This window comes from Diorhabda sublineata, chromosome 3 (assembly GCF_026230105.1).
Source record: "Diorhabda sublineata isolate icDioSubl1.1 chromosome 3, icDioSubl1.1, whole genome shotgun sequence".
Classification (NCBI taxonomy): Eukaryota; Metazoa; Arthropoda; class Insecta; order Coleoptera; family Chrysomelidae; genus Diorhabda; species Diorhabda sublineata.
This window is the reverse complement of record NC_079476.1, coordinates 28,878,983-28,906,642: the sequence shown is the minus strand read 5'-3', so window position 1 is coordinate 28,906,642 and position 27,660 is coordinate 28,878,983. Positions and strand designations below refer to the sequence as shown.

The 27,660-nt window shown below is 30.9% G+C and overlaps 2 protein-coding genes across 3 annotated transcripts; one reads left to right on the top strand and one right to left on the bottom strand.

Moving 5' to 3' along the window:
- Positions 1-9,633, top strand: LOC130441353 (Golgi pH regulator). The gene is made up of 8 exons (XM_056774986.1): positions 1-238; positions 307-470; positions 1,578-1,684; positions 3,187-3,412; positions 3,499-3,686; positions 4,275-4,456; positions 5,097-5,282; positions 9,280-9,633. Exons 1-8 carry the CDS (start codon positions 197-199, stop codon positions 9,544-9,546), a joined length of 1,362 nt encoding a protein of 453 aa, XP_056630964.1. The 5' UTR covers positions 1-196; the 3' UTR covers positions 9,547-9,633.
- Positions 9,634-10,269: 636 nt separating this feature from the next.
- Positions 10,270-16,593, bottom strand: LOC130441552 (complement component 1 Q subcomponent-binding protein, mitochondrial). Of its 2 annotated transcripts, none has more exons than XM_056775278.1 (5): positions 16,262-16,593; positions 15,928-16,078; positions 12,577-12,770; positions 11,579-11,667; positions 10,270-10,608 (listed from the first exon to the last, which is right to left on the bottom strand). In XM_056775278.1, the coding sequence occupies exons 1-5, from the start codon at positions 16,479-16,481 to the stop codon at positions 10,459-10,461; spliced, it is 804 nt and encodes a 267-aa protein (XP_056631256.1). In that variant the 5' UTR covers positions 16,482-16,593; the 3' UTR covers positions 10,270-10,458. The 2 variants fall into 2 exon arrangements, with proteins under 2 accessions (XP_056631256.1, XP_056631257.1); XM_056775279.1 differs by having other exon boundaries at positions 12,589-12,770; positions 16,262-16,592.
- Between the last annotated feature and the right edge of the window lie 11,067 nt (positions 16,594-27,660).

Here is a 27,660-nt window from a genome sequence, read left to right as displayed (position 1 = left end):
ATTTCTGGCCCCGTACAAGCTTAGTGGAATGCACCACTACTATAGCTTTGTGATTGGTATCTGTGAAATGAATTCTAACCATACTTTTTTGTGATGATGTGTTATCAAAAATAAAAAAAAATAAGAATGAAAAATCTGTATATGATCTATAAAAATATATATACTTTCATATGTGAACAGCAGAATTCATGCGAAAATGAGTTTTTTGCAAGATACTATAATCATCCTTGCTTCACAGGTAAGTGTAGCACTGCAACAATACCAAGAGATGTATTGGTGGCTATAGTTTTAAATTTAAATTTTCAGGTAGCTTTCTTCGTGGGTGCATGGATTTTTTTCATGAAACGGCTTTTTAAAAATTACGAAGTACGACATATAATGGTTCAGCTTATCTTTTCATTAACTCTTACATTATCTTGTACAATGTTTGAATTGATTATATTTGAAATACTTGGTTTATTGGATTCTAGGTAAGTCTCTTCGTTTGAAATAGGTAAATAATGTACATGGCAATGTTTCATTGGCTATACATAACGAGTAAACAATGCCTATCTAACAAATTAATACAAAAGCCCAAAGTTTAGTGCATCTACTAGCAACCTTGGATACTCAAAATAAGAGTTCTAATCTCAATCTAATAATCTTAACAGTACACAAGTGTTGCATCATTCCATAAACCCTCATAATTTTTCCTATTAAAGAAATATATGGGTGTTTACCTCTGACATATCCGCAACTAAAAGGAAAAGAAAATGGATTTTACATGACATGGTGATTGTCTTTTCTAGATTTTTTGTAATTTTTTTCACATAATTAACCTCCCAGGGTTCATAAGCTGTGTTTCCTTCTCAAATCAATTGCAGAATTCTTTATGAATTGTTGGATCTAACATCCAACAGTGTAATTTTCTCTATCTTGGTTCAAGTGACTAGTATTTAAAATACCCCAGTTGCATGCCTAAGAAGTTACTGATGATCTCTAGTCTATATCACATATTTTCTACTTATGTTCAGCTCACCTATATAAAGGAACACAATTGCCATTTCAAATTAATCTTGAAAGAATCTGTACAGTTGGGATTTAAATTCAAAAATTTCATCAATATATCAACTTTTGATTTCTATTAAATGACATTAAAAAATCAAAACGTGGTGTTAGAACTTAAGCAACAAAATGTAATCAACTGTTCATTTTGAGTTGACTTGGCAAACATAGTTTCCTATCTTTTTATACAAAATAATGTATATGCAAATTTTACTGCTACCTCCATTTTGTATTTATACTTCAGGTAAAGAGTAAATATAGGTTCATACTGAATGTAACACAGACCAAATACCAAATAAAATATATATTTATATGCTTTTTAAGATCTTACCAAACCATCAGCACTAACAAAAGCCACGGACTGCTTTTTACTTTTCAGTCATTTCCTTAACTGAACAAACATTTTGTTACACATGTGGATCCCATGACATACACATAGGGCGAAAATCTTATTTAATTACAAATGCAACAAAAACTATTTACAAAGTTTACACAATTTCATAGCATTGATTAAAAATTGAAATATTTTGTAGCTCTCGCTATTTCTACTGGTACGTAATGTTATACATGATGCTTTTTGTAGTAATTGTACTAAATCCATTTTATATTGGTTACTACTGCATCAGTAATATAAGATATGGTGAGTAAGATTCAGATCAGTATAAGAATTATGAATTATAGAATGTTTTATATAATCCACTACCAGCCAAATAATTAAAAAATCAAGTCTCAAGGCAAAAGAATATAGAAGGCTGTTTTCTAAGTAATCTAAAATATTGTAGTAGGTGTTTCATCTCTCCCATTTTAAGACAAAAACTTTTAACATGTGTAATAAGTCTTGGTAATTAATGAGACACAGGGTGTTGAATTGTTTGTAATACATGAAATCCAACTGAATGTGAAATTTATTTTTCATGTTGACTCTAATTGAAGTAATAGGAATGAACATGCTTATTCTAAGTGGCCTTTGAAATAATATTGTCAAATCTAAAAACTAATGCAAAACACGAATGAGAAATTTGTAGCATATGGATGTTAACAACAATGCTTGCGTTTACTAATACTGTAAATGGCTAATAAGCACTTTTCATATAGATTAGTGATTGATAATGCCTTAGAGGCTAGACATATATATGCCTAGCTATATCAAAGAATATTATGAGGCGACCCAGAAATACATTCTAATAAATAAATCATTCTTCAAATTATTGACCAATATCCAAAACTATTTGGAATGTTCTAAAAGATAATTTTGCTGCCAATATTCTGATAACAAATAAAGCCAACTTTTTCAAATAGAATTATGAATTTCCATAATGACCTCATATGGGTAGATGTAAATCCACATGTAACAGTTGTAGCAAGGTGCCAATAATCCTTTTGTTTGGCTTGTCATAATCAAAAATTATTTAATAGGATCATTTTTTTTCTTGCTCAGTTGACAGGTCTGACTATTTTCTAGAAAATGAACTTCTAGTTCCTCTTATTATTAGAAGGCGCATGTGGTTCTTGCATGACAGTGCACCTCCACATTTTGCAGTGATTCTACGGGAGTTTTCAAATGACGTTTTTCCAGACCATTTGTTTGCACAAGGATGTCCACAAGCCTCCTAGGTCACTTGGACACAATCCTCTGGATTTTTGTGTAGGACCAAATCTAAAATCCCGATATTAAATTTAGGAAATCTTAAAAATCGTATCTTATAAGTCTGTAATGTTGTTCGTAATAATCCTGGTATCCTCAAACATATTTGGCAATCCATTAAACGTCGAGCGGATGCTTGTATTTTGGCTGGAGCTGCACATTTGAATATATGCTTTGAGATGTATTATTTTTTTTACGTTTTACACTTGTTGTTGCTTCTAATGAAAAAATAAAACTAATCTACACCCTGTATCTCATTTACTACAAGACTTATCACTCATGTTTGTAAGACCTTTTCATCTTAAAATGGAGTTATGAAGCACCTACTACAATATTTTAGATTACTTAGGAAACACCCTATATAAGAAGTTTATTTATTTCATGTAAGTTGTTAAAAGTTTTCGAAGCTACATTTCAAAATGAATATTGTTTAATATGTTTCAAATCTGTTCGTTTTGTGTACTTTTCAATCTCTATACCTATGGTACACATTTTAGTTAAACCAGATTATGTAAAGCGCTTAACTGTACTGGTTTGGCTAGTTTTCCTGGTGATATTTTGGAAAATCGGAGATCCATTTCCAATAATGAATCCTAAACAAGGAGTTCTTTCAATGGAGCAATTAGTATCTCGTATTGGAGTTATTGGAGTCACTGTTATGGCCTTACTTTCTGGATTTGGTGCAGTAAACTATCCTTATACTTCAATGGCTTATTTTATGAGGTAAAATATACAAAAATTCATTTCATCATATACTATTATTGTTATCATCATTTCTTTGAAGAAAATTATAAATTGAATGATTTCAGAGAAGTTTCCGAGGTTGATGTTCTTAATGTAGAGAAGAGGTTAATGCAAACCATGGATATGATAGTTTTAAGAAAAAAGAAATTAGCCATAGCTAAGAAACAATCACTAGAAAAAGTAAATGATGCAACAAAAAGAAAAGGACTATGGTCCATTTTGTCTTCTGTTGGTGTAAACAGAAGTGAGGAGAGTAAGTAAGAAAGATTTGAACAGTTTCTGAAATAACTGTAATAATAATAATAATATAAGTAGGTTGTTATTGTATCCATTGTCATCGTATGACTTTATTACTACTTAACATCTTCGAGGCATACTTAACATTGGGTTTCTATTTGCATCTTGTTCCATCTGATACCATTCCCAACCTTGATAAAAGCTCATTTAAATTACTAGGTGAAAGCAGTGAAGTTCTAAACCTATAACCTGTATTGTCCCACAAGTCTTCTATCAGATTAAAGTCATGAGTTTTTGTAGGCAGAGCTAGAGTTGCAATATCCACATTCTGAAGGTAATTTTATATTACTCTAGCCAAGTTGATACGTTCCTATGGAGGTATTCACTTAAATGGTATGGTATGGTATTGAAAGAGAATCAACTACATTTGATTTTTACAGAATTTTATCAGTGTAGTATTTTTTCAATTTTGAAAATACAGATAGCCTTTTGCTCAGCATAAATTCTTAGGGTCAGTTTAAGAATTTCATATTGCCAATTTTAAAAAGTATGCAGGTAGAGAGCATAATATGTTTGATTGTAATAAGTTTTAATTTATTTTTAGATATCACCCAACTAAGATTAGAAACTGAAGGCTTAGAAGCTTTGAGTAGAACATTATTTCTAGAAGTTCATGAAAATAGAAATATGCTGGAACGAATTGAATGGTCCAAAACTTGGAAAGGAATATACTTTAATTTTCTAGGTTATATATTTTCTGGTTATTGTCTGTGGAAAATATTCATTGTAAGTATTTGTAATGATAATAATAAGAGTGGAAACCACATTAGAAGGCTGTTTGTTTTGCGTTTTTGTTTGGTGGTAATAATTTATTAGAATTTAATCAAATTTTGACATCATTCCATTTATATTTAAAACTATTGTTATTTTTATTACGTAATTTCATCCAATGATAACAAAACATTACACTGTGATGTCCGCTGAATGTTGTGAGTTTTGTTTTCCAATTTTGTACATTGTAGCCATTTCGATTTTCATGTGAAATCAAAAAGATTTTGATATATATACCCAATGAACCTCTCTCTGTATCGAACCGGTAAAGATTACCTGAGGTAGTGCTCCGCTCTATCTGCGCTCGAGTCAGTGCGTGATGTGAAATTTGCTTTGAAATTTTGACAGCATATTCTTGGATAGTTGAGCTAACGATTTATTGGATAAAACATTTTTTGAACCCTCTATTGTTGGAAGAATCCAATATGAAGTATTTCATCATCCCCCTTATTAGTAATGAGTATTCTCCTTAAAATTTTTTCAAGTCTTTATTTTAAAATTTAAAAAATATAGTATTTGCCTTCTGCTTTACCACAATAATAAAAATAATAAACTCACCAAATGACTGTATTTATGTGAATAATTATTCTTTCAGTGTACAATAAATATTGTATTTGACAGAGTGGGTAAGAAGGATCCTGTAACAAGAGGTATCGAGATAGCTATTCATTGGATGGGTTGGAATTTTGATGTTAATTTTTGGTCTCAACAAGTGTCTTTTTATTTAATTGGATGTATTGTTGTTACTTCCATTAGAGGTTTTATTATCACATTAACTAAGGTAAGTTATTCAATGTTAATGTAATGACTGGAAAATGCTCAACCATTTACATTCTTTGTTGTGTTCGAACCCATTTATTCTGACAACATTTTTAAATCAAAAAGTCTCAGAATGTTAATCCATTTACATAGAACCTACTCTCGCTTCATTTTACTGTACAGATCAAGGGAATGATTTGGGACATATAGTGGACCAAATTTTTTATACCTTTTTATATTCTCTTCGATGAGGGAATGTGCAGTATCACCCTCAATTTGAGTGTGTTCTCTTATAAGGAACTTATAGTTTGTACTTTTTAAATCAAAATAAGTAACTACATACAGGGACACTTCTGTTCACTGAAAAGTTTTTAGACCGCCGTTGTTGGTTTACTTAGTACTCGACGTTTCGCCTGGTCCAGTGCCTGGCATTTTCAAGAGAGATATTGACTGTTGCTCGATTTACAGTCGAGTACTAAAGTAAACCAACGACGACCGCCTAAAAACCCAATTTTCATAAGACTAGGTTAATTAAAATTAAACTTTAATGTGAAGGCGTCTCTCTTTTAATTTGGCCCATCTTGCAGCCATTTCCTTTAGAATCATCTTGTCGACCAAGTCATTCTCGCTTTTCATCACCATCAAAAAATTAAGATACTACCTACCTAAAGCAATCTCGCAAAAATCTGATAAAATATAATACGCAGATTTTACTTATTTATATAAAGGGCATGGTTTACTTCTTATGGATTTCTTATATTCTTCCTTAAATTCTTTCTTAAATAAGCATTGAATTTATGAAAAAAGATCTTTTATTAGTATTGAAGAAAATAGTAAACCTAGAAGGACGTAGTGGATGTGTATCGTTACACGATTACACGAGTAATTTTTTACCTATCCTAAATTTCCCAACTCGCCTAAAAATTTCCAACTTTCCCAACTGCCCACTGCGAGTGGGGGGAGGCTCCCCCTATCCCCCATCGCGACGCCGGTGCTGCTCAACGTCTGTATCGTGCGGAATATCGTACACGCCACACGCCAATTGACGTTAGCATTAGGAAATGGATCAGGATGTTCGAGAATACAGGTGCGATGAAGATTGAAGAAGTTGAGGCGTCGGTTCTTCGAAATCCATGCAGCGATTTAACAACTTTGAAAACATACTGCTCAGCAACGAAGCAAATTTTCACCTGAATGGTCATATTAATAAGTAGAATTGTCGGTACTGGGCATTAAGAATCCGAGACGAAAGCAAGAACGACCCCTGCACAGCCCAAAGGTCGTTGTTTGGGCCGCTATGTCTGCTAAAGGAATTATTGGTCCTTATTTTCATGAAAATCAACGAGGCCGAGCAATCAATGTGAATAGTGACCGTTACTGTGATAGCTTGCGAAATTTTTTGGTCCCATAATTATTCCCTAATAAAATTATTTCTCGAAGGGATAACATCAGCTGACCTCCCAGAAGCCCCGACCTTAGCCCGCTTGACTATTTTGTATTGGGATACCTTAAAAGTAAGGTTTATCAAAATAATCGAACGAACCTAACCCAATTGAAGGAAAATATCAGGTCAGAAATGGCAGCAATATCAAGAGCATTGTGTCGACGTGTTATCACCAATCTTCGTTCCTGTTTAGAAGAGTGCCTGCAACGCAACGGTCATCATTTGGATAACATAATAAGGGCTATATTGAGTTTATAATTTGTTTCTATATTTAAGGGTGGGAGATACAAACCCCACTTGTTATATATTACAAGATTTTTGTACACTTTCTTTGTTTTATCCATAAATCACTTGAGTAGGATTGAACAAAATTTGGATCTCATCATATGCTTGTGATTTGATCACTTCATTTAGTTTCTAACTACAGTGACCGTGATATGCTTTACCTTGATCATAGTTTTTGAAAAACCGTTTCAGATGTTCAAACTGCGTGATTCAATATGGCTTTTAAGGGCGAATAATTTCAAGCTGTGCATAAAAGTTACATATTAATGTTTTTGTATCGAATGTTTAGTCGAAGTATTTTAGGATTTGATTAGACTTTATTTCGTTATAAAAGATTTTTCTATATGTAAAGTAGATATTTAGAGATATCGATTGTTGCTTTGTTTCTGGATCGTAGAAATGTACCCAAGTCTCATCCATAGTAACAATTCGGTTTAAGAAGTCTACATAGTTTTCAAATCGAAGCTTCTACCCTTGCACGCGTTCGTATAAAATATTCAGTGCTTCAGATATCCGTTTTAGCCCAATTCGATGGTCTGATAAAATCATGTCATGAACTGCATCGATATTTTCGGGGACTGACACAGAAACTGGCCTTCCCGATCGGTCATCATATTCAATGGAAAATTTACTTTTGAAGCTTGCAGTACAATTTTTCACGGTTGCATACGAAGGACATTGATCACCAAGGGTATTTAGCATATCTGCTCACCTCTTAATCCTTTTAAATACAAGTACTTGGCTCGATACTCCAATTTTTCGAATTTCACAATTTCGGTGGACATCTTTTTTCTTTTAATTTATTGCGTTTACTGGTTCACTTTTTTAACGTTGTTCGTTGCTATGGTAACGCAATATTTTGTTTATGCATGGAACTAGTCTAGGTTAACTATATATCAATACATCCTCGTATTTTAATCTCCTTATATGTACGTTAAAATCAAATAATGTGAAGAGAAATATTATTAAGGATTATTGGGATATTTTGATGTATTAAATAAACAAAATTTAAAATAAAAAATGTTATAATCAACAACGAAAGATAGTCGATAAGCTATTGTGGATTTTATTCTTTTTAATAGGAACAAGTCAAACATGGCAGTTGAGTTGACCATTTATTCGATTTATACACACAGTAAGCTCTGAAAAATAATGAATTTTCCCTATTTTTCATTGATACCCGCTCCTATTGGTCATATCCTGATAATGCAGTCTTCAATACTAAAACAAACTAGCTTTATATTGGTAGGTATATACAAAGGTTGCAACTCAACTTTTGAGATAGACAAATAAAAACAAATATTTATTATTTTATATGGCTTTTCTGTTTCTCAAAATATTCTCCATTAAGATCCATACACTTTTTATGCATTTGAACCATTGTCAAAGCGTTTGATGTTGAATTCGCAATTTATTTCTTATTTGTGAACCAAGTAGGAATTATTGAGTGCCAAACAAGAACTGTACGACGGTGGATCAATGTTTTGACTGTTCAAAAACGTTTTTATTTGAATGTATGAGAGTTCGCATTGTCGTGGTGGAGGATGATTCATTTTCTGCGATTGGTTTCCTTGATTTTTTCGAACACTTCTTGTTAACAAATGCTAGTTTATCATTCAGAATTGACCGTTCTACGTTGCTCTAATGGAAAGGTGACGACATGTTCAGTTATTCCGAAAACACAGGCAACCATTTGCTTCGAAGTGATTCGTGCGCGAACTACTTTTTTGGATTCGGCTTGTCTTGAAAAGCCCATACCGTCAATTTTTGTTTAGTTTGGAGTTAATATGCATAGATCCATGATTCGTCGCCTGTCGCGATCTCTTCAAGCACCACGATTGAATTATTTTAGCCTTTTTTGCACCAATCGATACGACCTTCTTATTGATGATTGTCAAATTATGAGGTATCCAACACAAACAAATCTTTTTTAAATCCAAATGTTGGCTCGAGATGGTGTTTCATCACCAAAAGTTGAAGCGAGTTGATCGGCACACTGGTGTTAGTTTAATCCATGTTGAAAGTCGTAGAAAATGATCGCGATTTAATTCCATTCTTTGACTAAGACGAATATTTCAAGTATCTTTAAACAACTGAAATGCACTCGTATGACAACATGTTCTGAGTACGTTCACCATTAAAAATGTCAAACTTTATGATAATGACAAATTTCACATATTCATATCAGTGTTACCTTATTTCAATACTTAAGTAGAAACCCTCATATTAATATAGAAACTAATGGATTGATAAACAGAATGTTGATTCTATTATTTTTCTTCTGTTTCAGTTCTTCAACAGGATGTCATCGAGTAAAAGTTCGAACATAATTGTACTTGTTCTTGCTCAAATAATGGGAATGTATTTTGTATCATCTGTTCTATTATTGAGGATGAATATGCCGGTACAATATCGAACAATTATCACTCAAGTTTTAGGTGCCTTACAGTTCAATTTTTATCACCGCTGGTTTGATGTTATATTTTTAGTCAGCGCTCTTGGAAGTATTATAACTCTTTACATAGCACATAAACAGCCAATAAGAGAAAATATCTAATAACATAAGTTGTATTAAATTTAGTTAGTATTAAAATTTTATAGTGATATTTTTAAATGAGTGTTGAATATAGATTTTTATTTACATTTGTTGTATTTTCTTCTACTATGTATTATATATACCCCAGAACTCATACTTGGTATAGCTAAAAATGTATCAATTAGATCTCTGAGTATTCTACTCACGAGGCAGCTCGGCAGAGATAGATGGAAAATGGCTATATATCTCTTTTACCAATCAATTACTCTACTTAAACCTGTGCAAATTGGTATTATAACTAGACAAAGTTATTTAAGATTCCATCTCTATACTATTAGTGATCGCGGACGAACTGGAATGCCGCTGATGGAGGAGGAAGAAACTGCAGACCACGTCATTGGTGAGTGTTCATCACTTACTACTTGAAACACTCGGTCAAGCCTAATAGATTACCTAGTAACATTAAAAGGTCAAGCCAAAATACCTGACTAGTTTTTGAAAGATATCTGCTTGGGTAGTTGTAAATGGGGCATGACGTGCATATCAAAAGGCGTATCTGCGCAACGGTCCCTGACCGATCATCAACCTAACTATGAATTATACTTTACATAAAAATCATGAATTCTTCCCAGAAAAGTAGCATCCCACAAAAAACCATGAAACTATTTAAATTAAATCAAACACCAATCTGCTTCGCTAGTGAATTAAAACAAAACTTTAATGGTGCAAAAGGAAAGTACAGGGTTTGATTTTTATGAGTTTATTATTTCTATAATTTTTTAACACCATTATTATAACAAAATTTAGGAAAGGGAATCGGTATAATATGAATAGGTTATGATAATATGCCTAAATATACCTCGTATTTATTATAAACACATTACTTAAATCAATATAAAAGAATACTTATACTTAATGACTGTGACAATACATTTATTTTCCTGAAACGAATTTTGATAATCCTTCTAACATTCCAATATAGGAAGCATGTTCATAAGCTGTACTGTATTTCGATAGTTTTTCTACAAACTCATTTGAGATTCCCTTTTCTTCCATATAATTCATAAGTAAGTCGTATAGATACTGAAAAAAAAATATATATATATATAGATGTATATAAAAATTAAAAGTTCAGTAATAATACGCAATATGTTGTTTCAATAGAACCTCTATTTAAATAAGGAATAACCGTTTGCTTCCTTCATATATAGTCTATATATAAAGGAAGTAAGAGCACTTTATCACTGGCAACAAAATCAAGGTATCACGTTACTTTGAGAAAGTTGAAAGAATATATAAATTATCTACAAAATGAATATTCTCCATACTCATTCTCTTCGTCCTATTTGTTTATAAAGGAACTAAACATATGAGCACTATCACTAAAATAAATCAAAATAATAAAAATCCCACATTTGCTTCTAAAAATAGGACATAATTACAAAATTAGCCTTCTCTCTCAGTTTCTGTCATAATCAAAATTTACTTACATATTGGTGGACCCAATAAGATTCGAAACTTTTAATATGAGGAACAATAAATACAAAGTCCATGTATATATCTGTCCCATTATAGGATTAGACTATAATGACGTTCAGTAGTTTCTGCCTTCAGCTAATTTTTACAAAATAAAATAGTTTTTCGATGGAAAAGCATTTGTAACAAACTTCTATTTACTCTCAATATATGAATATATATATATATATATATATATATATATATATATATATATATATATATAATTGGAAAGTCTTACAAACATAGTTTAATGAAAAATAAAAAAGTTGTCCCATCAAAAGTTTCTATGAAATTATTTTGGGACATTATACAGTTTCGAGCAGGTGGGCATTTATATTGAATGTGTTTAGCTGTCAGTGAAAAAGGACCGATTTAGTAGACAAAACTGAAAATTATTAAACTGAAAATTATTTATATAAACTTTTATCATTAAATAATGAAATAAATGTTTATCATATTTTATGAATATCATACATATTGTTAGGTGAAACAAGCGAAATATATCCCTATAATAGTTGAATTACTTCATACTTACAGAGTCTAAAACATCTCCAGAAACTGAATAAGTGTTTGCATTCCATTCTCCCTCGTAAATGCAAATTTCATCAATTCCAAATATATCATCTGAAATTATACATTTTGTTAATAAAAATATAATCTTTTCAACGATCTATAAGTAATACTTGACATTTTACCCAAAAGACCTATTGAAAAAATCACTAGTACAAATCCATTACTTACCCCCCTTCCCACCCCGACGATTCTGAGTAAATAAAGACCACAGGACTCACTACCCCCAACGAATCGATTTTTATCAATGCCGAAGCTCTGCCATGCTTTTGACAAGGCCTAATTTAAATGCCACAACATCAGTGGTGCAGGGGAAAAAAGTAGACGGCTCGGAGCATAATGGCTCCAGATTCTAAGGTTGCTTGGACCTCAAACTCTCCTGCACCCAGGGCTTCCAACCCGGAGGTCTCGGTAAAGCTTAGTAAGATGCCAAGAACCCTGATTAAACACCTGTTAAACAACAAATTATCTCCTAAAGCTGTGAACCTGTACCCGCGGTAGGGTCTGGTGCTAGCTACGTGAAATCAGAAGTACGATCAAATCTGCAGCTGGCCATAATCCGAGTGGGACAACCCGTGGTGAATGGGACCATCATGCAGTCTCCTTCCAGCAGCAGAGTCAAGCCACCACAATTTATTCCTCTTTGACTGGTTAGGAATCATATCCTAATTATTCAAACGGTTTAAACCAAAGCGCCTGATCATTTTCTCAAAAGACATGGCCAAATTGAAGTAATGGAATTGAATCATAAATATAACCAAATGAATATATATCTTTCTCCTTAAAGGGATATAAAAACAAATTATTGAACATGCCTGGATCTTGGACTGCGAAAGCAAAAAACTAGCCCTCTAAACCATTCACTTCTACTGATGTTATAATAACAAAAATTATAATTAAACTGAATTAATGTAATAAATCCTACATTCCACAATAAAAAGGTTTTATTAAATAATAACTTACTATATCCATCACCTTGTTCATTAGAATTCAAATATGAACAAATCAAACTGATAGTAGTTTTCCCTTTAACCAATTCCACTTTAAATGATGGCCTAGATTTGAGCTCTCCCAGATCTGGTTTATCCATATTCTCATTTACTTCTGGTTCTACATCAGTATCCACACTATCATTTACATTGAAACTTATCTTTATGCTGAAAATATACCACTAATTAATTTAAAATAAAAATTGAAATAATATATGGTAACTGTTAAGATCAAGCACATGTCTAGTTTCTTAAATAAAAAATTGTTTACATTTAATACGATGGTTGTCCATAAAATAAGATTTCCAAGGAGCTGCGGACGCTAGGAACGCTGTTAGGCGGGATTTGGCGAGACTGTCGTATTACTTGAATCCGTTTCTCCCAGTTCCCGCCCCAGAGAGCTGTTTACAACATTTATTCTTTTCTAGATATCTGTGAAAGATGAAGCTTTCATTTGATTTTCACACCTGAATCAAATTATGCCCTGTGATTCGGTTTTTATGTCCAAAAAGGTGCTTGGGTGGACATTAATTCCCAACTGTGTGAGGTATATGTGGAAGTGTATGAATGAATGTGCAACATGTGCACAAATGGTGTAGAGAATTCAATCACGAACCTACATATTTCGATTGAAGACTGTCTCACACGACCCTTACAGCCCAGACTTAACCCCCCAGTGATTACTATCTCTTCCTTGAATTCAAGATAACACTTGAAAGGACGCATGTAACAACTAACGTAGAGCTGAAAAAATAGGTTTTAAGCTATCTTTGGAGCTCGGCGGAAGACTTCTACGACTCGGGCATAAAAATGGTACACCGCAAGCTAAAATGCATTGATGTAAATGGCAATTATGTAGAAAATTAGAAGGAAGTCTAGGCTTTCCAAATACGTATTATTCAATGCCAATAAATATGTGTGAAAATTCGTTGAAACCTTATTTTATGAACAAGCCTCGAAGATAAATTTCAAAGCTACAGGCAAACTGAGTTGTGACAAAAAGTTGTGGTACCTAAGTTTCACTTCCTTCCTTAATTAGATAAGAGACTATAAGTCTGCGTTAGAGTACAGTAGCTTGCATTAAAAATAATAATGAGTTGTAAAAAACCTCAAAAAATTGAAATATTTGTTACAAATATGTTATGTGAGCTAATAAAAGACTTTCATTTTGTTACATCTGTTGAAAAAGGTGGAAGTGGGGCAATCTGACATTCTATAGGTTTTAGGTTTGTGAGAGAAATAAGAGTTACACATTGTAAGTTCAGTAACTGGCTTTTACTCACATGGAGCTTTTTAGGAAAATAAAAGAATGCATTTATTTATGGTGCTTTTAAATTGTCTTCATATAATTTACCAATACATTATCAAGAGTCTCCAAAATACTGTACAGTTAATATGGACCATCCCTGTTACTAAATTTGCTAAATCATTATTAGTCTTTGACAATCTAATGTATCACAATGTAAAGTGAGAAAAAAATGATTTGATAAATATTAATTACAGCCAGTTTGTACGTTGTTACAACTGTGAAAAAAAAACAAAATTCTTAGTTTACCACCAAGAAAATAAGGGATGCGGATTACATTATTAATGCTCAAAAAGTAAAGACAAAAGTAAATAAATAAGTAAATCACTTCAGAATTTTTATTAAATTAATATGATAGTTATATCTTTTTACTGAAATATTTTTTGTTTAACATACTATTTGAAATTGTTGAATTTCATAAAATTTAGAAATGGATCTATGGGGTATTGCATTTAAAAACAACATATGTCAAAATTTGACCCTAAAGACGCTTATTTGATTTTACAGACATTTAAAATTAATTCCTCTTCTCTTCTTCTTCTTCTTCTTATTTTAAGACTGTGTCTTGTGTTTTCAAAGAGGCAGCCTAAGTTGTGACTGCGAGGACCAGCTCTCATACCAGCGCTTTGGTGGTCTTCCAGGCGGTCTACTTGTATTGGGTCTCTCTTCCTTTGCGATTTTCGCCAGTCGATCGTTGTTCATTCTATTGACATGATCTCTCCATGCTCTTCTTCTAGTTCTGGCCCATCTCATTATATCCGGAACGTCACACATTCTTCTGATTTCATTGCTCCTTATTCTGTCTCTTAGTGTTTTCCCTGTGATTGAGCGTAATGTCTTCATCTCGGTTGTTCTAAGAATCCATTTAGTAGTTGCAGTCTCCGCCCTCGTTTCTATGGCGTATGTCATTACTGGTCTGCTTTCGATACTTAAAAATTTATTCCTAAAAACTCTAATTCTAACCTCTAATCAACTCCTTTGGTAGTAACATAAATATAATAAACGACCCTGTAGGTACTTTTTTCTATATTTGTTTTTGTCCTTCATTTGTTCATTTATATTATTTTTTATAAGTATCTATTTATTATTATTATCATTATTATTACATATAATGATGTTCACAATAATGAAAGTTTTTTATTTTAACTATAAATATATTATTAATGTAAAATAAAATCAATAAAATAGTTTATCATCTTTTTATTTGCACATTTTATCTCCTACCGATTCACCCTATACATATATATATATATATATATATATATATATATATATATATATATATATATATATATATATATATATATATATATATGGATTAGGATTAGGAGATTTTTGTAAAATAATATTATTTTATTAGACATTTTTGTAGTTTTGTAAATATTGATTATTATTGTAAATATTAATTGTTCGACAAAACTACAAAAATGTCTAATAAAATAATATTATTTTACAAAAATCTCCTAATCCATCTGCAGTTGTCCAACTCAATATCAACCAAAATCAGGGAAGTGGAGATATGCTTATCTCCCCACTCCAAGACTGCGTCCTTTCCCTGAGAAATTAATGGTACCCGAGCAGTGTAGAGATAATAGGCTCTTGGGTAGCAGCCAAAATACAACCTTATAACTGGCTTAAATGGAAGCTTTAATCTATTTGGAAATCTATGAACCACCAGAAGAAAAGTTGATTGAAATTTAACATAATTTTCCAAATTATGAAATTTTTTTATGTAAAAAGCAAGCACAAGAGGGTAAACCCTCAACTTTTTAACGCCTGTAAGTTGAATTGCTCTCTTCTGTATTCATTCGAGCATCCTCATGGTATGCTAGAAAGTGCTCCATTTCAAATTGGTCAAACAAATAATGAAGATGAGGGACATTCACCATGATAACCTAGCATAGCTAAATGCTTAATTGTAATATACTATTGCTGTAACTTCTAACTAAATATGCACCAATAACTTGTTAAAAAGTGAAAAGTGGTATACATTTTTAATTGTACTGTTTAAACACTTACTTTTCATCATCAACGGTTTTGGTTAAAGTAACTTCAGCCCCATTTAGGCTAGCTTTGAAACCATCCAATTCTGAGGGAATAGCTTTAATTTTCTGGGCTTTCCTTTCTGCTAGAATTTCTTCAGTAAGGAATTCCAACAACTCTTTTTCAGCTAGATTAAAATAACAAGAAAAAGTAAATAATATAAATATAGTATTACTATCTATTCATAATTTTTGTATGAAATACACACAATTTATAATAGTAATTATCTTTGATTCAGAAAGTCTTGATGAAACGATATAATAAAGAATTGTTAAGAATTCATAACCTAAATATTAGTTTTATTATATACCTTTAGTATGGGCAGCTCTTTTACTACCACATCCACAACTGCATAATTGACTATGTTCAACTTTTTTGGTGAAATCTTTTTGATTCGTATTACTCATATACCATAGTGTTCTCGCTATTTGTCTTTGCTGATTTACAGAAGAAACTACTCCATTCTTTACCGGCCTCAATAATGATCTAAGACCATTCAATCTTAGTGTTGCTTTGAAGAAATTATTCATGATTTAATTGCAAAATTGGGAATGCAGCCGGCAAAATTTTTAGTAATTCGTAATTGCTAAAAAACGTGCTTCATCAACTAGGTAAACTGCGCTTGTGTAACTAATGTGACATATGACATTTAGTCACGGGGGTGATAAGTGAAACCAAAGGTATTTTCACAGGTCACCATCATTTTAATAATTATAAGATTTTATTATAAATTATTTACTGTTCTTAATCAACGTTCAACAGTATAAGTAAAAAGATATCTGCATATTTACTTTAGAATAAATGAATCTCAAAGAATTGGATGCAAAAAAAATTTTTATAATTTTAGTCAGAAATCATAAATAAAATAAATTGTAACACGGTAATCAATGAGTAATTTATAGTTTCCTAATGTAGAAAGTTTAATTACATCTGAACTATTGATAAATATTAATCATTGGATATGCTTTTGGAACTACATCAATTAGAATCACGATCATTTCCTGTTTTCGTGGAATTTTAACTCGACAAATTATATGCATTAAAGTTTGTTTTTGAATAAATAGAAAATATATATACTCAAAATTAACCAAGAATAAACGCCATTAAGTAGAAAATCAATATTATTTATTATAATGCGTACTTCTATGTTTTATTACATAATTTCTTCTCGGCAAGTTAATGAATATTTTTGTAATAAAATCAAAGAAAGTATAGGAATACAACAATAGGTAGAGTCGAGCAACGACAATAGTTGAGAGATTTCGTATCCATTCTTTAATGAAAGATAAATTTCACTAAATTATTATTTAAATTTTACAGCTGCTCGATTCTCCTATTATACGTTTTATATGCGACAATTTAGAAATATTCTTATGCTATTAGGATACAATATATCAATGTACATATTTGATGGCACTACCTACTTTAAATGTTTCAGTAGGGAATTTACTTGTAGTTTAAATTCACTTGATTATTTTGGGAGACATTACAGTGACAATTATAAAATCATTATTTTCTCATTTCATTTGCTCTCAGTTGTTTAAAATAATCATTAAAGAGTTCAAAATAAGCGAGCGATATTGAAATTTGTTAAACACATCATCATTGGTCCTAACGTCAAATACCACGTCCTGGATTCATCCAAGTACAGTACAACATCGTAAATCCGGAATTGCTGGGAAAAGATTCATTCCAGGTTGTAGATTTTTCTGTATTTTAGATGATATGAACATTTGAATGTATTTAAGGTGGCGCTATCTATCGCTCTAACGAGAAATCATATCGCATTACATAATAATGTATCAAAATTTTGATAAAGACTCAAAGAAACGTTAAAATTTATCTTTCTTTTAGAAACTATAAAAAAAACTAATTTTAAAACAGAAGAGACCTAAAATCAAGAACATTCAGATGCATTAATTTTCCATTTTGCAATGTTTATCAATGTAACATAGGATCTCACCTTTCTCAAGATATTAAAGTGTGAAATTTTGATAAATTACTAACAAATGTTCATGTACATGTATTTGTACATGATTAAAACATTTTCGGATTCGAGTTTTTTGCATTATCTGAGAAATTTCTCTATAGTTATGTATAATTTTTCACACAATCAGATAGTAGAGATTTCAATTAACAAAAAACCTTCCAACTTGTAATAAACCCGATATTTTGACGTGAGAATTTTTATATTATCTAACAATTATAGTGCTTTTCCGATATTGGATCTGAAGAAGATACTAATGAGTTAGTAGAAAATATATTTGTATTTTAGATACTTTTGATGTTTTTGAATCCGTCTATGGGAGCTACTGTTAACAAATAATCAATTGCAAAATTTCTATTTCTTGGATTCTTTGTGAATAGTAATAAATGAATAAAGTAATAAAGTGAAGTGGTATTTTTTGTATTCAAACTGTAATGCAGTTTCACATTTGAATTATGCATGCCAATAAAGCGGTTTTACTATAGAAAAATAGTAATCACAACAAGATTCCCACCTATAACTGTGAAAGCAACTTTTTGTATACAACCAATTTTTCATTTATCCTTTAAAGTATGACTGGTTTTAACTTTTGCATTCCAAAAATCTTCTCGCCATTCACTTAATTGTTTTATGCATCAAAATATGCAAATCATATTTTGTTCATATCATTATAAGTATAAATCGTCGTATACGAATAAAATATTGTTTAAGAGGTATGTAAAGAGGCTCAATAGAAAGTTGTAAGATGCGGAAACAAAAATATTTACAACTATGAGATGGTATAAAGAATATTTCCATATTTCAGACAGTTATTCATAGGCGTAGACATATTCTACAGTTGAATACTCTGACGTGACGAAAAACTCTTGAGTCCATGTGTGTACTATAAAAATGCAACAAAATGTGTGCTTCATTAGGTAGCTCCCTCTCATCACTAGTTAGTGTGGTAACTTTTCTACGATTTCATGAAATCTAACGAATTCAATTATCAGCCAAATGTCCGACGACGGGAATTAATTCAACTATAGTTGTATCCGCTTCTTTCGTGACATAAACAAATTATTCACTTCGCCATTTTCAATACCCACCTCAATAGAATAAACCATATGCAAAACAACTCCTTTCAACTCCAGCTGTAAAAAAGGCCATCTAAATCAATCTAATCCTTAATAGCAATTTCTTAACAAGAAACAAGATATTTTTTTAACCTTTCAACATAGTTTCATTTCAAGTTTATACAGGGTGAGTCGGGAGGAACGCACCAAACTCTAGGAGTATATTATACACGTGAAAATAATGTAAAAAAACTCTTATGTTCTTATCCGATTTTCATTTGTTTTCAAGTTATAGAATATTAACAAATAAACAAATTATCACAAAAAAATTTTCTTAACCTTAGCGTTCTTTCAATAAATGTTCAAAAATACCGCCATTGACTTCTAAAAATTTTCTGCTTCGTCTACGAAGAGCGTTTGTTGTACTCCCAATTGATTCATTTCTTTCTTCTTTAATGTGCATTATTCTCAATTCGTCTAATTAGTGCATCCCGTGTGTCCACTTTTATTTTGTAGACTTCATTTCTTATCCAGCCCCATGAACAAAAATCTAGTGTTGTGATGTCTGGAGATCATGCGGGCCAATTAATGGGACCTCCACAACCAATCCAACGCCTTGGAAAACGTTCGTTCAAATGTTGCTTGACCTGACGAGGGCCATGTGCAGGAGCTCCATCGTGCTGATAGTACATCTGCATTCTAATATTTACAGGGACATCCTCTAGTAGGCCTAGTAATTCAATTTATAAAAAATTTGGGTAATTGTCTCCTGTGAGACGATTATCAAAAATGAAAGGGCCAATTAAATAACTGTCAACCATACCACACCACACGTTTACAGAAAACCGATGTTGAAAATTGCTTTCGACTGTTACGTGGGGATTTTCGTCCGATACTTGAAACTCTCCTGTTTGCCTTTTTCGAACAGGTACGTGCGATCCACTGTCTTGACTGTTTTATCGTCTTAATTCTTCATTCGTTATATAGCAAATGCCTCTTCAATTCTAAGGTTATCGAGTCCCATTTGGTGAATTCTTGGTATCGTTGATTCTCGCAGTTTTTGACCTCATCTAACGCTTGTCGTCAGATTGATTTCAGCTGTTCAAAATCGGAAATTTTTCAGACAATCCTCGTAGTAATTTTCTGTGTACTAACATATATTCATATTGGACTGACGTTTTCTCTGCCGCGATTGAATATCTGAGTGCAACTTATCAATACTTAATGATCAATCATTTCCTATATGGCTTAAGTAAAAGCAAAATTTATATTTAAATACTTCGTGCCACATAGTATCAAAAGCTAACTGTGAACAAAGTTTTTTTTCTAGTAATATCTCAATCTATTTCTTATTCTGTGGACTTAATCTATAGTTGTCTATTTTTCCTAATATCAAACTCATGTGTTGGTATTAGGTTATTCTCTTCTGTAATGGCTTTAGGCATTTCTATTAGAAGTTTTTCAAGGCAGATAGTGGTGCAAACATTTTTCTTCTAATGCTCACTTAATCATGTCTCTTATAATATATGCGATTGAAATCTAAAACTGATGTGACGGAATTCGGTTATTTACTCTTTCAAGGAGCAGTAGGAAAGAAATTGGTCTGTAAAATGAATCGATGAAGTTTTCTATAAATAGGAGTTACTATCACGTCAGTGATTTTCTATTTTAGTCAGAAAGCTAAGTCTAACTTAGTTGTCCTAGGAAGAATTTCACTAGATCATACCTTAGTGCTTTTGTTGAGTTTATGTTCTCTTTTATATCAGCTGCAATTTCTCTTATAGTATTGCGTTTAATTTCTCTTTTTTGTTGCAAAATTTTTAAACATTCATATGTGTGCCAAGACTGCCGAACGGGAATGCAATAATTTAGTTTTGGTGAAAACTTTCCTAACTGATTTGAAATAAAGTTCATAAGTTAATTTTACTTAAAATTATAATACCAAAAGCATATAGGGAATATATCATGAAGTTTTATACCAGAGTTCTTATATAATTTGATGAATCCGTATATCAACTATACTAACAATATGTTTAGAAAATATAAAATTTGCCGTTTCTATTAATCGAAATTTTTCTTTAAGTAAATAACCAAAAGTCCTTTATAGTTCTGTCCAAAATCAAGTTACTGTATTAAATTGAAAAAATGTATCTGAAGTATCATAATCATTGACCTCTGTGGAAGTCACTGACTGAACGAGAAAGTAAACATGATCTTTGTATGTCAAAGGGTTCCTTTTTTTATTCATCGTCTACACGTTATTCAAGTGAAAGGAAGCTTTCTTTTGGAGTAATATACAAATAAAATATAATTAAATATTTTGGCACCGTCTGCAATTAGTTAAACTTAATAATAATTCCTAATACTGTTAAAAGTTTTTTATTTAAACACAATATATTTTTTGGTTATATTGGTTTAATATATTTAACTATCCTGCAATAAACGTAGTTTTTTCAAATCTAAATTCATAGGCGAAGAGAGATTATTTAAACAAGGAGTTACTTGGTAACCTTTCAATTTTTTAATCAAATACATTTTATATTATAATAAATTAATGCATCTAATGCATCTAATTTTGATTTGATTTTAGATCTCTACTGTATTGAAATTAGTTTTTTTTTGATAATTTTTAAAAGAGAGATAAATTTTGGCGTTTCGACTTTTCTTTAAGTCTTTATCAAAATATGATATTGTCACCTTCATCATGAATATCAAAATAAGGATAAAATCAACTTAGAAGTTAGTTCTAATAAGACAAATTAATTTTTCTTTGGTTCCAAGTATTCAAACTCCTCTCACCTCATTATCTAATTATTTGAAAAATATTTTGAAAAAAATTTATATCGAAACAAAAACTATATCAAAAACACATGGGATTTCAAAGAAAAAATTAAAAGTATAAAAATTCCTAACGAATATGCATTTATTTCGTTAGATGTGATTTCTTTATATACAAATATTCCTATTACCATTGTGAAAAATATATTAATGAGAAAATGGAACAAAATTAAAGAACAGAAATACCTCAAAACGAATTTATAAAAGCTATAGAACTCATACTTACAAAAACATATTTCAAATTTGAAAATGAAATATACAAACAAATTGATGGTTGTGCTATGGGAGCTTCCATTTCAAGTGTTGCAGCACAATTGGTAATGGAAGATCTTGAGGAAACTGTCCTAAGCAAACTTGATATGAATATTCCATTCTTTTTCCGATATGTAGATGATTGTATTACTACCATACCAATCAAATTGAAAATATTAATAAAAAATTCAATTTTTATCATAAAAAACTTTTCACAATTCTCAATCACGAGGTTGAGCAAAATAATAGAATCAATTTTCTTGATGTCACATTATATAAAATTAACAATAACATAAGAACAGAATGGTATACCAAACCTACTTGGTCCTCAAGATATTTAAACTTCAATTCGTGTCATCAGTGATAATAAGTTTGGCTGAAAGATCTATCCAACTATCAGATTCTGAATTTAGATACTTAGCTATTCAGAAAGCAAAAACTGCATTGATAGAAAATAATTATCCGGAAAAAATGATAAATAACATATTCAAGAAAAAGATAAGCAGATACTAGGATCAATTCAAAAACAAAACAGAAACGAAACATTTTTCCTTACCATATGTACAAGGATTTTCCCAAAAATTATCGAATTATTTCAATAAATATGATATTAGTATAAGTCATAAAGGACATAATACATTATCCAAATATTTCACTAAATTGAAATCTAAAACACCAAAAAACAAAAGAAGTAATATTATATATCAAGTGCCTTCTACTAATTATGATGTTGTCTACATATGGCAGACATCTCAGTATTTAGAAAATAGACTAAGAGGTCATCAATACGAGAAAAAAATAGAACTGCATCAACGAACCATTAAATTATAAAAAAAACAAATTCAAATTTTGATAAAGATTTAAAGAAAAGTCGAAACGTCAAAATTTATCTTTATTTTAAAAATTATCAAAAAAAAATTCATTTTAAAACAAAAGAGACCTAAAATCAAGAACATTTAGATGTATTAATATATCAAAAGATCTAATAAATAAGAAATTGAAGAAATTTATTATAATAAATTAGTAGATTAAACATTTTCTCAATGAATAATTCATATTTAACTAATTATAATTATAAGGTTTTAATATCGTCAGTGTTGCAGGTTTACTGGACGTTAAAACTTTTCTAATGACTTCGGCGGTTGGTAGTTTCAAATACGCCAAAGCTGCAATAGGAAATAGGAATTAAGTGTATATGAACCAAAAAGTCTAATCGATAGACACTAGCACATCAGTAGTACTAGCAATTGGAAAATGAGTATAATTCCGTTTACATAGGAGTTAATGGAATATACATGATAGTGCATGTACAAATCACTAAAGTTTTAATTTCATTTAAAAATTGAAAACTGTAAGAAATAGTTAACATTGTTCAGTTTGCTTTGTTATTGTACCGGAGCCAATAAAGAAAAACAGTTATCATGTCATCTATTGCATGAATTGTTATTTTAAATTGTTGTAATTTTAATCATATCAGTCAACAGAAGAAAAGAGACGTATAAGTTGTATTATTATTTTTTGTGTTGAAAACTGTTTCGTAAGAGGATATATTGAAAAATTCTTAGCCTACAATAGAACCAAACAAAATTTTAATGTCAAAATATTTTATTACTCAACATATTCTCCTCTTAATTGGATACAATTATTACAGCGAACCTTTCAACGTCTATAGGCTTTTTAAAAAAATGTTTCTTCTTGCTCTGCAAACCAGACCTCCACAATTTTATTACCTCCTCGTTGGAAGAAAATTTAGGACCTTTTAAAAGATGATAGATATCTGGTGAATAAGGGGGGTTTTCTAGTAACTCAAACCCTAAATCACGAATATTTTGCATGTCAGCATGAGATTTGGGTGCAGGGGAGTTGTCCTGCAAAAATAAAACACCTTTGGATAGCTTCCCAGCAATCCGAAAAAACTGAAGCAAGAACTTTTCCAGCAGATTTTTGGACACGAAACGTCTTAGGTTTTGGAGAACCAGAGTGTCGCAATTCCATCGATTGTTGCTTTCTTTCTGGATCGTAGAAACGTACCCAAGTCTCATCCATAGTAACAATTTAAGAAGTCTACATCGTTTTCAAATCGAGCACAAATGGAACGCGATGCTTCTACCCTTGCACGCTTTTGGTCAACATTCAAACATTTGGGGATCCATTTTGCAGCAATTTTTCTCACGTCCAAATTGACGTGAACTATATGACAAGCGCGTACATATGAAATATTCAGTGCTTCAGATAACCGTTTTAGCCCAATTCAACTGTCTGATAAAGTCATGTCATGAACTGCTATTTTCGGGGACTGACACATTAACTGGCGTTCCCGATCGGTAACCTTTTTAAATTACAATTTCGGTGGACATCGTTTTTTCTTTTAAATTATTGCGTATCTCTGGTTTATTTTTTTAACTTTATACTGACACTTCTAATAAGTTATTGTTCGTTGCTATGGTAACGCAATATTTTGTTTATGCATGGTACTGGTCTAGGTTAACTAGATATCAATACATCCTCGTATAAAGGTTTTACCTAATAACTGAACTATATTTCCCTCTTTGAATAATTTGAAATACAAATTGTGTTATCAAATTCTCATAAATCTCCTTAAGGGTTATAACTTACATCAAGCAATTTAAATTCCATTGTAAAACTACATAAACGAGTCATATATTTTTATAGTTTGAAATTGAGCATCTTATGTAACAAATTACTAATTGTTTAATTGGATGCAATATTCTCTTGAGATTCTATATACAAGCCATTGTATTATATGAAACTACCCATGTGCAGGTCACGAAGATATTTAACTAAAGTTAATAGGTGAAAATGACGTTACAACTTCCGTATTTCGTTATTACTTTCCATTAACATTTCTCTATAGTCACTTTCCCAGAAAATATCATTTAGAATTTGAAGTCTTCCTACACAAAAGAAGTATACTTATTAAGTATTTTTCAAATATTGTTATATAATACTCATAGTTTCCAAATTTAAAAATATAATTGTCTTTTGAGTATAGGCAGTGACGTCCGTGTAAAGAAATAAATTGAGGCTAAATGCTTATAACCTTGCTATAGATGTCACGACAAAATTGTGTTAACAAAATCTTCCGATGAAATCAAATTAATTTGTTATCATTTGATAAATACTTTGCTGCATAATTATAACAAAAATAACATTCTTAATTAATATCAAAAGCGTTAAGAGATGAAATTTATAAAGCAACACGTTCAAAATGTCAAATGTTATGTGTCAATGTTAACTTTTTTTCATTGTCACTTTTCGAAAGATTTATATATATATATATATATATATATATATATATATATATATATATATATACTTTATATATATATATATATACTTTTTATTATGCTATTGTATATTCGATGTTTGTTTTTCTTGGATATTTGCTTGTCCCACAATACTCTATGCTGTCTTATTGCTTGTCTTCATCTAATTTTCCATCTTAGTGATGGTCATGCCTAGGTATTTGTATTTTGTACAAAAACTTATTTTTTGTTGTGTTTCTTCAAGTATTTAATTTTATTATTCTCCTAATACACATATACTCCGTTTTACTCAAATTTACTTCCAGACCTCATTTCCTGTATTCCTCTACAAGCTTTCTTGTCATGTATTCTAAGTCTTCGTAGTCCTATGCCAAGATAATTTTGTCGTCTGCAAAACAAAGGGTATATAATGTGGAATCAATTAGTGGAATGGCCATGTTCTTACATCTTCTTTTCCTGTGCCTGTTCGAATGAACACAAACAGGATTTATTTTTAACGGAGTCAATTATTAATTGATTATTCAACGCAAAACAATTTCATTTACCTACTGGAATAATAATTGATAGTAAAGTTTGAAGAATTACTTATAATACTCTATGATCAGAAACGTAAGATATTTCTAAGAGTTGATTCGACAATACTTTTTCAAATGTCTTAATTTGTTTGAAAGCGATAGACAATTCAATATTTTATTAGAAATCATAATTTTGTTATTCAAGCCTTCTTCTTTAGGTGCTTCTATAAGGAGGCAGATTTCTACCCACCGTTACATTTTATGAACACATTCACATTTGAACAAAAAATTTTGTTTGTACTTCGTGTATAAATTTCGTGTTTTCATGGCACAGAATTTGAAGCCTTGACCTGTGTCTTGACAAAAAATTAATACTTTCATATGCCATTGAAACAACACCCTTTTTACGCACTTGATTAAAAAATAGTATATTATTGGAGATTATTAATCACGCGATGAAGCTTACTGCTACGAGCGCTAGCGACTCCAACTAAATAATAACTCATTATATGCGAGTAGAATACGATACTTTATCCACGACTACTAAATATTTTTGTTGAAGTTTTTTTGTTGGAAAATTTTGTTACATTATTAGAAACACTATCAGTTTATTCCAACAAATATTCCATACAATATATTGTATGTTGTTGTTCTTGTTCATTCAGAAACATTGTACATAGTTATTTACTGCATTTATAATTTGGGTATTTCTTAAAAAAGTCTATGAATAATAGCAAAAGGGCGTAATACAGCTTATTTATCGAAATTATGAATTTATATTCCAGTAATGCAAAAAGTACGACTTATTTTACGATTTAGTGTTTGAAATTTGAACAATCGATGATTTATTAATACAATATTACATCAATAATATAGAGAGCTACGAAAGTAATGCGCACAATTAATAAAATTTACGTTAATTTTGAAAAAATTCAAAAACATGTCACAGAAAAAAATGATTAATGAAAAACAAAATAAATTTGAATTTGAACTAATGAAAAAAAAAATTAAAAGAATAATAACTTGAAAGTTACCTCGTAAAAACATCTGTGTTTTAAACTTTTCTGATAAAACTTCGAAGAAGCATTTGCTTTACTTCATGAAACACATTTTGTTAGACCCCATTTGCTAGAACTACAGTACGCAGACTTACTCCAACTTTTATTGGAACGGGAAGCGTGAGGTATTATCTAAAATTTGGAAAATTAGAAATAAGCGATTAAGCAAAGTTGAATATTTTGCTATCATTAGGAGACAACCATCAAGCAACTACAACAGAAATTGCCTTACAACAAAATGTTTGTAGTAAAGTTTTTGATGAAATAAAAACTACATTCATACTTGTTTAACTTGTTCATGAAATCTCAAGAGATGATTCGGAGGTGTTTTGAATTCTGTGAATGAGGAATGAAAATCCAAATTTTCTTGAAAGTGTAGTATTTTTAAACCAAGTAACGTTTTATTTGAGGGGTACTAAACGATATTTGTAACATCTTCGTATCGCAGTACTTCCGGACCTAATTGTGGCATATACGCACGACCGCATTATGGTCTTAATGATCGAAAGCTGCTTGATAATCAGTTTGAAGGAAGATGGATTGGAAGACGTGGGTCATTGGAGTGGCCACCTAGGTCAACAAATTTATGAAACGCAGTTTTCTATTTAAAAAATATTGATGATATATTTGATTTTTTTAATTTATGTTGAAAAATGCGAAATAAAATAAACTGTTTCGCATGTTTTTACATTTATTTTTTGAAAATTAAAATTGTAC